General features: G+C 58.0%; 1 protein-coding gene across 1 annotated transcript in view; it reads left to right on the top strand.

Annotated features, from left to right (window-relative positions):
- Positions 1-4,430: 4,430 nt before the first annotated feature.
- The window catches only part of ADAMTS2 (ADAM metallopeptidase with thrombospondin type 1 motif 2), a 227,603-nt gene continuing 220,874 nt past the window's right edge, over positions 4,431-11,159 (top strand). The window contains exons 1-2 of the mRNA XM_032158852.1: positions 4,431-4,566; positions 5,594-5,988. Of these exons, the coding sequence (XP_032014743.1) occupies positions 4,431-4,566; positions 5,594-5,988 (531 nt within the window). The remainder of the gene's footprint in view (positions 4,567-5,593; positions 5,989-11,159) is intronic.

Below are 11,159 nucleotides of genomic sequence, written 5' to 3'. Positions count from 1 at the left end.
CCTCCTGGTTTAAGCTGGCTGTCGCGAGCTGGTGCATTTCCTCCTGGTTTAAGCTGGCTGTCGCGAGCTGGTGCATTTCCTCCTGGTTTAAGCTGGCTGTCTTACTTGCAGCCAGGAGCATCTTGAGGGGCCCAAAGGCCTTTCCCAGATGAGGGGGCTGGACAAAATGGCCCCCTGACCCCTGACAAGGGCCAGACACAGGTGAACCCAGAGATTAGACCCCAGCTCAAGTGGTGTCACTGCCTGACACACCCAGATAACCCCTTTAAAATTTTTCTCTGTTCTCTCTGCTAGGCTCAGCATATGTGTAAGTGGACAATCACAAATAGGCATTAAGCTACATCCTTCCCTGGGCCATTAATGCTTAGATTGAGTCTGAGTCTCCATCTTGCATCTCCATGTAGAAATGTTAACTGAGCCCTGATCCCCAAGCCTCCAAACCTCAAGCACTTTGTCTTTCACTTCCAGGCAGGATCGATCTCAATGGCGATGGGACACCTCCGTGGTGCAATGGCAGTAAAAACAATTGCTACTGAAACACCACCCACGTTTCCTCTTTTGCCGGACACAGCTCCCTATTAAAGTGTGTACATGGCGTGGGGAAGGGGCATGCTCAAGAAACAGCAAGAACCACACTTCCTAGAGGCCACCCGGCCTCCACATTCTGTTCAGTCAGCGTTCCCTTGACATATTGCTCACCAGGGCCACTCCCACCCAGAACTCCGCCAGAGCATCCGATGGGACCACTGCACCCGCTGTTTGCCAACAGCAAAGTTGGACAGAGCTGCTGTCTTCAAGGCCCCTCGACAAGGTAACTAGCCCCTCATGCTTGGCCCGCTCTGCACACAGGCACCAGTGAGACTTTTTAAAAGAGTCCAGCTCCTTTCCCACAGCCCCTAAGAGCTTGTTTGTCATTAGGGAGGGTAGTGAAACCTCACTGCCTCCATCTGTTTGGCAGGTCGTGCCAAGAAAGGTGACTTTGTCAACGGGCAGGAGACCTTCTTAGGGGCTGGTTTCTGTGCGGACATCAGGGGACAGCAGTGACTCTCAAATGGGCTCCTGTCTTTAAAGAAGTCTGTGCTGACAAATGTGACCTGGAAGCCTGAGCCAGACCAGGGAGCCCCACCCTCCTCTCAGGGCAACGCAGGGCACCCATCCACTGAGAGCTGTGGTGGGCAACGGAAAACATTCCTCCTCCTTAATGTTTCTTCTGCCAGAGATGTGGGGTGACTTGTGGCACCCAAGATGACCCCGAAAGGTCCTCACCTCTTTCTGCACTGGACATCTTTGGGAAGGTTTTAAGGGGGTTGGGTGTGTAAGGCCCGAGCTGACCCTGAATTGTCATCACTCCTCCCCACAAACACTGGGCTTCTCGGTGAGGGTGACAACTCCAGGTTTTCAGGGACCATGGTGCTGACAATCACAAGCAATAGGTGGGTGTAGGGCAACAGGGGGTGGTGAGGACTGCGGTAAGCCGGAGAGCACAGCCAGACCTGAAGACATTCAGGCTCCAGTAGAAACTAACGCACGTGGCATGCGCTCCACAACACACCCAGTGGCCTTGGCCCAGTGGCCCTTAGTTTTTGTCTTTGGGACCTAGACTGAACATGCAGAGGAGCAGAGAGCCACTGGGGACTTCTATGTCCCATATTTTACCTGGAAGAGGAAAAGGGGGACCAGAGAAAGAGGCAAACACCAGTAAATGGGGAGAGGCGAGATTTGAATCATGGAGGTTTGAAGAAGTAGCAAGATTTTTGTTGTTGTTCTTTGGTTGTTTTTTGCTTTTCTGTTTGTTTCTGAGTGGAGGACCAGTGATCACGAGGCTGGGATGTGTCTGCCAGTCCCCTCCACCTCCCTGAGGGTTTAACTGTGAAGTTAGATGCATGTGAGCCTTGTTCATCCACCACCCTGGTGGGTGACAGTGGGGGCACTAAAGGATGGGCCGGGCAAGGGTGCTGCTCCATCCCCAACTCATCCCTGGTGGCAGGGGCACGAGTGATATGGGAAGAAACAGCTGCCAGGGGTTACTCGGTGTCCAGGAGACAATTTTTTTCCAAAAAATATCCTAAAGCAAGTATCCCAAAGTATACAAAATAATTTAGCTCCATGAACCTGTTAGAAGATGCCATCAACTCACAAAGTCAGAGTTACTCCTTTTCAGGTCTCCCTTCATCCTTCCGATCACATCAAAACAACAGTCTCTGTGCTAGTCCATCTCAAGGCTTTTGTAACACTTGCTAATCAGCTTCAGCCTTCGGTATCTTTAGCAGGTCGAAGTATCCGGAATTTGACAACATTTCTCTTCTTGTTGTATTTATTTTTAGCAATTATCTTTGATTTATGGAAACATGGTGAGATGCTGGCTTTTCCATTTATAGTAGTGATTTAAAGTATCTTTTAAAAAATTGAATAAAGTTTTAGGCTCTGTGTAAAGAAATACCCAAACATAAACACAGCAGGAAGGTGTAGAACATGCCCCTTGAAGTAGGGGCGGCTGCTGGTTGGGTTTCACTTGTGTTTTGAAGAGGATGGAAGCACTGACAACCACCGGAGGAATGCGTCCTGGGTTCCAGGACAGCAGCTGGCTGGACCCAACTCTGGGCTGCCTGGCTCCCCCAGCCTTCATGATTCAACTCATGCCACCTCTTACAGGAAGTCCTCCTGGATGCCTAGCTCTGGAGTCAACTCTGTGGTATACTAAGATTCCAGTTCCAACTTTCTCTGGAACCAGCTGGGTCATCAGAGGTCACGAGAGCAGATGCCTACAGAGAGTGAGGAGAGGTGGGACCTGCCACAAACTGCAAGGGAAGTGCCCATTTAATGGTTGCTAAGCAGGACTGTGGGGCTAGCGTGGCCACATCTTCCAATATCTCAAGAAAAGTTACCAATCTAAATTTTCATGTGACATCTCACCATGCCTGGGAGCTGGATCCAGCCTCGGGCACCCTTAGGTGATACAGAAAGACTACAGCTTGCAGGTGAAGATGGCTGTCCAGCTGCGATGCCCTCACACCCAGGCCCCAGAATCGAAAGAACCAAGGACGTGAGATCACAGTTAGAGCCTGCTGTGTAAGTCGTGTTTCCCCCAACGACTGGGACCTCCTGGCCAGCAGGGAGAGGCCTGAGTCATCTCCGGGTCCTCTGCCCCTGGCCAAGGCAAAGACCAAAGCCCTGGCCACACAGGCCTGGGGCAGGGCAAATGAGAAAATCAAAGGGGTGGGCGTTCACCCTCTGGGGAAGTGAGGCAGAAATTGGGGGTCCCAGGGCAGAGATGTCCAACAGCCTAAGAGGGGGCTCTCAGGCAGGCCCTGGAGAGAGGCCGCTGAGCTTAGACAGCATGGCAGGATCAGGGCCCTGCTGGAGAGGAGGGAGTGGGGAGGGGTTCCGGTTGGCAATGGGCTCTAACAGCAAACTGGCCCCAGAATGGACCCAGGTGTCCTTGGATGCTTGGGTGGTAAAGGTAGGCAGAGCTTAGAGAGGCCATTTCAGGTTGGGGGCCCGGAGTGCAATGGCGGGAGGACAGAATGCATACGTGGGGTTGAGGACAGGTGAGGGCAGGAGCCTGACTGTGCTCATGGGCAGAGAGCCCAGGTCTGGCAGGAAGAGGCTGTGCTGAGGCTGCAGCGGAGGGATGGGAAGGCAGATGGGGGACAGGGGACAGGGACTTCAGAGGAAGAGGAACTGGGGACTGAAGGAGCCTTGCCTCTCTCAGTAAGGGCAAAAGTTGATCTTTGGGGTCGCGCCCTGGGTGCACCCTCCTAACAGCATCTTCTGGCCTTTGCAGCCTCTATTTGGGCATTAGGCCTGGCTCGGACCTTGGACCCAGTAGTCAGTCCCCCCTCCCCTTTCATTCCCTCACTCTGTCCTGCCCCAGAGCACAGAGAGAGGGGGATGCACCCCTTGATTTCCAGGGCTGATGGGTGGGACCCGGCACCCCAAGGGCTCTCTAGGTGGGGACGTTCGGCCGGCGCCGCTCCTCGGAGGTTGTGCGCCTGGGGGTGCTGGCGGCGGGGCTCCCCCGGCCCGGCCCGCGGCGCTTCTCTGCCGCCGCCTCGGGGTGTCTCTGCTTCGCTGCGAGCCCGGCACCGCGGCGACGGCGGCGCGAAGAGGGAAGCGGGCGGCGGCGGCGGTGGCGGCGGCGGCCGCGCCAAGATGCGCCGGGTCACCGCAGGCTGAGGCGCCCGCCGTCCCCGCCCTCCCCCTCGCTCGCCTCCCTCCCTCCCGCCTCCCTCGCTCGCTCGCTCCTTCCCTCTCCCCGCCTTCCCTCCGCGCTCCCCCGCCCGCCCCTCCGCGCCTCGCCTCCTCCGCCCCGCGCCCTGCGGTGCTGCAGCTGCGGGCGGCTCCAGCTGCCCCCAGATGTGGGCTGGGCGGCTCGCGGGGAACTTTCGCGCCGGCTGCGAGTGCGGGGCCCCGGCTGCAGTCCGGCTGCCATGGATCCGCCGGCGGGAGCCGCTCGCCGCCTGCTCTGCCCCGCGCTGCTGCTGCTGCTGCTGCTGCTGCTGCCGCCGCTCCTGCCGCCGCCGCCGCCCGCGAACGCCAGGCTCGCCGCTGCCGCCGACCCCCCAGGTAGGTGCGGCCCGGCCCCTACTCCCCGGGACCCCCGCCGGCCTGGCCCTGTCCCGCGTGCCCCGCCGCCCCCTCCCCAGGCGTCGTCCAGCCTGACTTGGGCAAACTCCGCGCGCCCCGCCCGGGGCCAAGTTGGCCAACTTCGGGGCCGGGTTGGTCGCGCAGGGGGCGCCCCGCACCGCACCCGAGCGCCTTGGGCCGGGGGAGCCTCGGAACACTGGCGGCTCCTGAGTCTCGGAGGGTGGGGACGGAGGGCCGGGAAAAGCCCCGCGGCCGAGAGCGCAGAGTCAGCCCCAGCGGGTCCGTGGGGGAGCCAGGGCGAGGCGGCGCCCGGGCTCGCGTCCGGGGACGCTCCGGAGGAGCCGGCTGCCGAGCGCGTAGCCTTGGGCCCTAAGGATTGGTTGGGGCGCCCCGGAGGGAATCCCCGGAGATCGGAGGGACCCTGTTCCACCCCTCCCAGTCCTCGGGCGCTCGGGGAGACGGGGCCGGCAGCGGGCTGAGCGGGAGCTGGACAGGCAGGACAGGCCGCTCGTGCTCGGGGAAGCCGAGACTCCGCCGCTCGGGAGGCTAGCGGTGAGGGCACTCGGGCTGCAGGGGCCGGCCGAGGGGTCCTGGCACACGGGTAAGGGGACCAACCCGGAATGGCTTCCGAGCAGCTCCACGTCCTGCCAAGGACGGTAAGGTGCAAGGGTCGGGGGACTCTCTGACGGGGTCGTGCCTTCGGGCACAGGGAGGTTCCCACTGAGCCCCAACCCTGAACGGGGCAGGGGGCAGAGCTCTTGGCAGGCAAGGTCCCCGGAGGAGGGAAGGGCTGGGGAGTGGCGGAGCCCCGGAGTGGTGGCCCTGTTAACGCCCCTTCCCGGCTGCAGGAAAGCCGGGGAGGTGCAGGCTGGCTTCTGGGGTCGCCTGGCGGAATGCCCCTTCCCCTCGCAGTGGGGCGGGGTCTGGGGGGCGTGGCTTGCCGGCGGGTCTCTGAGGCTCTGGGGCTCCGTGGTCTCCGCCGATCTAACGCCCCTTCCCGTTGCAGGCGGGCCCCTGGGGCACGGAGCGGAGCGCATCCTGGCGGTGCCCGTGCGCACTGACGCCCAGGGCCGCTTGGTGTCCCACGTGGTGTCGGCAGCTACGGCCAGAGCAGGGGTACGAGCCCGCAGGACCGCCCCGGTACGGACCCCGAGCTTCCCCGGAGGCAACGAGGAGGACCCTGGCAGCCACCTCTTCTACAATGTCACGGTCTTTGGCCGAGACCTGCACCTGCGGCTGCGGCCCAACGCCCGCCTCGTGGCGCCCGGGGCCACTATGGAGTGGCAGGGCGAGACGGGCACCACCCGCGTGGAGCCCCTGCTCGGGAGCTGTCTGTACGTCGGAGACGTGGCCGGCCTAGCCGAAGCCTCCTCTGTGGCGCTCAGCAACTGCGATGGGCTGGTGAGTACGCGCTTCTCCAGCTCCGTTCTCTCCGCTGCTCTCGCCTGGGCTTTGGAAAAGGGTTACCTGGGAGTCCCTTGGGAGGGCAAGGCCTGCGCTGAGGACTTTCCGTGCCCTTCCCGTGCTTTAGTGAGCCTCGTGCTCCAACTGAAGGGCTTGGCTGGAAAGCAGGTTGTTTTGATTGGTCTGAGCAGGGGGCCATTTATGCAAGGGGAGCGCCCGGGTCTCCAAAAGGCTCAGCAGGCAGGAGCGTGCGCCTCTCTCTTTTGCCTGCCTGAACAGGTCTCTGGCGTGCATCCAGGGGTGGGTCCGTGTATGTGTGTGTACCTTTGTGAGTGTGTGCACATGTGTTCTGGAACGTTGGTGTGTACCTGCATCTGGGTGCCTGTGCACCTGCGTGAACATGTGCGTGTACCAGTGTCTCTGGTGCACGTATGTGTCTGGGTTTCTGCACGTTAGTGTGTTGAGCATCTGTTGAGTTTGTGTCCGTCCTTGTGCATACTGGCATGCGTGATATGTGTGTGGTGGACTTATGGGCTGGCAGTCAGTCTTCCTGCTCCCTTGCGTGCGGGTAATACCAGCTCAGGGAGCAGGCAGTGGTGCTGAAATGCCCAGTTAGCCCTCTGCCCCTTGGCTGACCGGGAATCACTGGTTTTTCTGCTGTGGCTTCCTGTTGAACTCCAGCTGGTTCTTTGAAAAGTTGGTTTTCTCTATTTTGAGCTGAGGGGTGCATTTGGAAACGAAAGCTCTAGTGCCCATGAACTGCTCGATCTTTTGGGGACAGCCCCTGAAGGACAAGAGAGAGGCTAGGGGGTCCCTTTTGAGACTGCCTGGGCCTCTGTAGTCCTGTGACTGGAGCTCTAGGAAGCTCTGCTTCCTGGAGAGGGCAGGAGGGACCATGGCTCAGCACAAGGGGGCCTCAGAGGAAGCCTGGATCGATGCTGAGGGAGGAGGCTGACATTGGCGGTGCTCTGTCCGGCTGCCCGGGGCCTGGCACACAGCAGAGGCCACTGCAGTTTTCTATTTTGGATTGGGTGTGTGGTGGTCAGGCTGACTGTGCTGGCCAGACATCTGAAGCCGCCCACCATGGGCTCCGCTCTAATTGCTACTCAGGGCACTCCTGCTCCCAGTGAGTGGCCACTCTCCCAGCCCCCATGGCCCCTGAGCACGCCCGTACTCGGGCAGCTCAGACTCATCCTACAGTCTGCAGAGCCGGCAATTACACCAGGGCTCCGCAACCACTGTCATTCTTTTTATGGAGACACAGAAAATATCACTTGTTGCTTTGGAAAATCACTGCCTTTGGCTGGATTTAGTTAGAACTTGGCCATATTGCAAACAACTGTAAATATCCCTGGAGGAGTTGGGTTAAAATGGCGAGCCCTTGACATTGCCCACTGTCTCTGAGGACATCCTGGGCCTCAGAGGCGTGTCCCATTTTACGCTGGAGGTGAATTTCCTAAATGAAAGGAGATGCTTGCTGCGGACTTAGGGTGAGGTGAGGTGGTGGGAGTTGACATGGGGTCGCAGTCTGTTAGTGGGCCAACACCTGTGTACTATGCATTCCTGATGGAGAGCATTTTGGGGAGGACTCGTCACTGTTTCATTCATTCAGCAGTTCATTTGAGGATTCATTTTTCAGCCAGCACCTTCTCATGTGTTTATCCCCTGTACTGCTCAGCGATTAGGCAGCTCTGGTACCCACCCAGGGCTCCTGTCGTCAGGGTGGCTGATGGACACTCTGGCCAGGACTTGGAGAGTGTGCTCCTGGGGGGGCTGTTTGAATGGGGGCTGGAAGAATGAGTGGCCAGCTGGAAAAGACGCAGGTTGGCAACCCGGGCAGAGGGAGGAGCGTGTGCAGAGGTACCAGGTGTGGACTGGTCTGGGCAGGACAGGCCTGCTGAGGTGTCCCATATACCAGACAGAGCTGGGAAGAATATTGGGGTTGGAAGAGGAGCTGGGACCTGCCTGAGTGGCATTGAATGCTGTCACTGAACAATGGCCTTGGATAGTACCATTGGTTCTTTTTCTTTTTTATTTTTATTTTTATTTATTTTTTGAGATGGAGTCTCACTCTATTGCCCAGGCTGGAGTGCAGTGGTGCGATCTCGGCTCACTGCAAGCGCTCCGCCTTCTGGGTTCACACCATTCTTCTGCTTCAGCCTCCTGCGTAGCTGGGACTACAGGCGCCCGCCACCATGCCCAGCTAATTTTTTTTTTTTTAATATATTTTTAGTAGAGACGGGGTTTCACCATGTTAGCCAGGATGGTCTCGATCTCCTGACTTTGTGATCTGCCTACCTCGGCCTCCTAAAGTGCTGGGATTACAGGCATGAGCCACCGCGCCCGGCCTCTTTTCTTGTCGCTTCTCTTCTCTTCTCTTTTTCCTTCCTTCTCTCTTTCCTTCCCTCCTTTCCCTTTCCCTTTCCTTTCCTTCCTTCCTTCTTTCTTTCCTTTTGATCAGTCTGGTCTCGAACTCCCGACCTCAGGCGATCTGCCCACCTTGGCCTCCTAAAGTGCTGGAATGACAGGCCTGAGCCACTGTGCCCGGCCTCTTCTTTCCTTTTCTGACTTTGTTGCTGCGTATGTGTCTGTTCAGCTGTTAAATCCCCCTCTGCTGCTACCATGATAGGCTTCTTTGCTAAGGACCTGGGCTTTATACAGGGCTCCTCTTGTCCTCACAGAGCCCCGGTCAGGAGGCATCTCATCCCCGGTTACAGGTGGAACACTCAGGCTCTGGGAGGTTGAGTGACTAGACAGAAGTTATCCATAATATCCACAGCGAGGGGTTATTCATAATATCCACAGCAAAATGTACCTTTGCATAAGGCATGAGCAAAACACGCTGCACAGAGGGTTCTTGTGCGTCACATTGCTACGGAAGAGTTTTCTAGTATCTCCTGGGCAGCGTGGTAAGTGTGCTAATTTCACATGATTTTTACATGCCCATTAAAAACCCAATGAGAAGCCTTTTGGTGTAAAAGGTAATGATGGCAAGTGACAATTGACTGTGTTCCTATTAATGTGGTGTGCCAGGCTCTCGGCTGAGCCCCCTATGCCACCTTGCCTTGTTTAATCCTCACAGCACCCTATGGAACATAATCCCGACATCATCCCCCTTCTACAGATGAATAAACCGAGGCTCCGAAAGTCGAGATAGCTTGCTTCAAGTTTCGAAGCCAGTATTTGAACACAAATCTGGCTGATTCCAAGGCCATGCTCGCTACGTTTTGTTGCCTTTTCCTGCGTGCCTACAAAAAGAATTTTAAAAATGCATTTCTTGGCCGGGCGCGGTGGCTCACGCTTGTAATCCCAGCACTTTGGGAGGCCGAGGGGGGCGGATCACGAGGTCAGGAGATTGAGACCACGGTGAAACCCCGTCTCTACTAAAAAGATACAAAAAAATTAGCCGGGCGTGGTGGCGGGCGCCTGTAGTCCCAGCTACTCGGAGAGGCTGAGGCAGGAGAATGGCATGAACCTGGGAGGCGGAGTTTGCAGTGAGCCGAGATTGCGCCACTGCACTCCAGCCTGGGCGACAGAGCGAGACTCCGTCTCAGAGCGCCCCAGGGCAGTTACCCGCAAGGCGTGGGCCACGGACCCCCCCTCCCGATTCCGCCCCCCCCCCCCCGCCGGGCCAACAAGCGGGGACCCCCTCAAAAAAAAAAAAAAAAAAAAAAAAAAAAAAATGCATTTCTTTAAAACATTTCCCACCTTTCCTATTTGACTCCTGGAGACGTTCTCATTGTGGGTTTGACCATCGCCAGTGTGAGTGGAGCCGGGAGCAGGCCTGGGAGCTGAGTGGCCTCGACTGGCTGGTGACCTGCGCTGGGCTGCAGCTCCTATGGGTGGCCTAAGTCCTCACCGGTGGGAGACTGCAGCTGGGACTTCCGTGGGATGGAAGCAACCCTTCCCGCCTCTGCCTCCCCACTCAGGGCAGCACGGGGATCCTCTCCTGCCAGGCTGGGCAGCGGTGGATGAAGCCTCCATGGGCTGGGCGGTGGAGACGGTCTGCCCTCCAAGGCCTGGTCCAATCCTGGGGCCCAAAGGAGGAAGTGTATGCCCTTCCCTGGGTGCTTGATGCGAACCCCACAGCCCTGTGAGATAGAGCTGCCCCAATGCATGGCTGAGGCTCAGAGAGACCCAAGGTCGCACGGCAAGAAGAAAGCCAGGGCTGCTGCCTTTCAGGCTGGGGCTCTCCTGCGGGGCTGCTCTCTGGGCCAGGCACCCACTCTGTCTTGCTGGACATTAAGAGTCATAACGGCCACAGAGAGAAGTCAGAAGCTGGCCTAAGGGATCGAGTTGAGTTTCATTTTTCCCAGCAAAGCTGTTGCCTTCGAGGTCACACACTGGGCTCCAGCAGGCTCAGGTGCTAGAGCAGATCAGGCAGGTGTGGGCGGGCCCTGGGACTGTGCAGTGGGGTGAGAGGCGCCTGGGATTTGCAACTGCCGCTGGTAGGGGCTTCCTTCCTCCCACCCTGCCTTGGCACTGCCTGGATCGCAATGAGAGGTTGTCAGGAAGACCAAAGAGGGGCCGCAGGAACCTCTGTGTTCCCTAGGGTGTCGGGGCTCCCCAGGTAGGAGCAGAGGCTCCTGTGGGCCCCAGCTGCAAGCAGCCTACATAGCTGCTAAGGCCAGTCTCAGCCTCCGCCATACTTGTCACCTTAAGACTTGCTCAGTTTAAGTGACAGAAACCCCTGTTCATATTGGATGAAACAAACAAGGGACACCATGGCCCTACTTATCTGGGGGTCTTGAGGAGTGTCGGCTTCAGGCCTGGCTGAATCCAGGGGCTCATCCATTTCTCAGCCCTGCCTCTCGGTGTTCATTTCAGAATTGCTCTCCACCCCTCAACCCCCAGCCCACCACATCGGGCCACCAGCGGCTCCAGGCCTAACTTGTTTTCCAAGGAGGCAGCATTTGAGATGGAAAGCCCTCCTCTCTGGGTGACACCTGTGAGAGTTGGGGGAGGGATTGGAGGCCCATCTTCAAACCCATGGCTGTGGTGTGGGCCTAGCCCAGGTCTCCTGCCCACCTTTGGGACTGAGGGGGAGGGACAGACTCCCAAACTCTGGAATGAAGAGGGACCTATCATACAAGAAGGGAGGAGGACAATTGTGCAGGGTGGTGAGAACGGTTGTGGCCACCCTTCTCCTGGACTCCAGATCCCATGTT

Source organism: Hylobates moloch, unplaced genomic scaffold, assembly GCF_009828535.3.
Source record: "Hylobates moloch isolate HMO894 unplaced genomic scaffold, HMol_V3 SCAFFOLD_6, whole genome shotgun sequence".
Classification (NCBI taxonomy): Eukaryota; Metazoa; Chordata; class Mammalia; order Primates; family Hylobatidae; genus Hylobates; species Hylobates moloch.
This window is presented reverse-complemented; position numbering and strand designations above follow the sequence as displayed.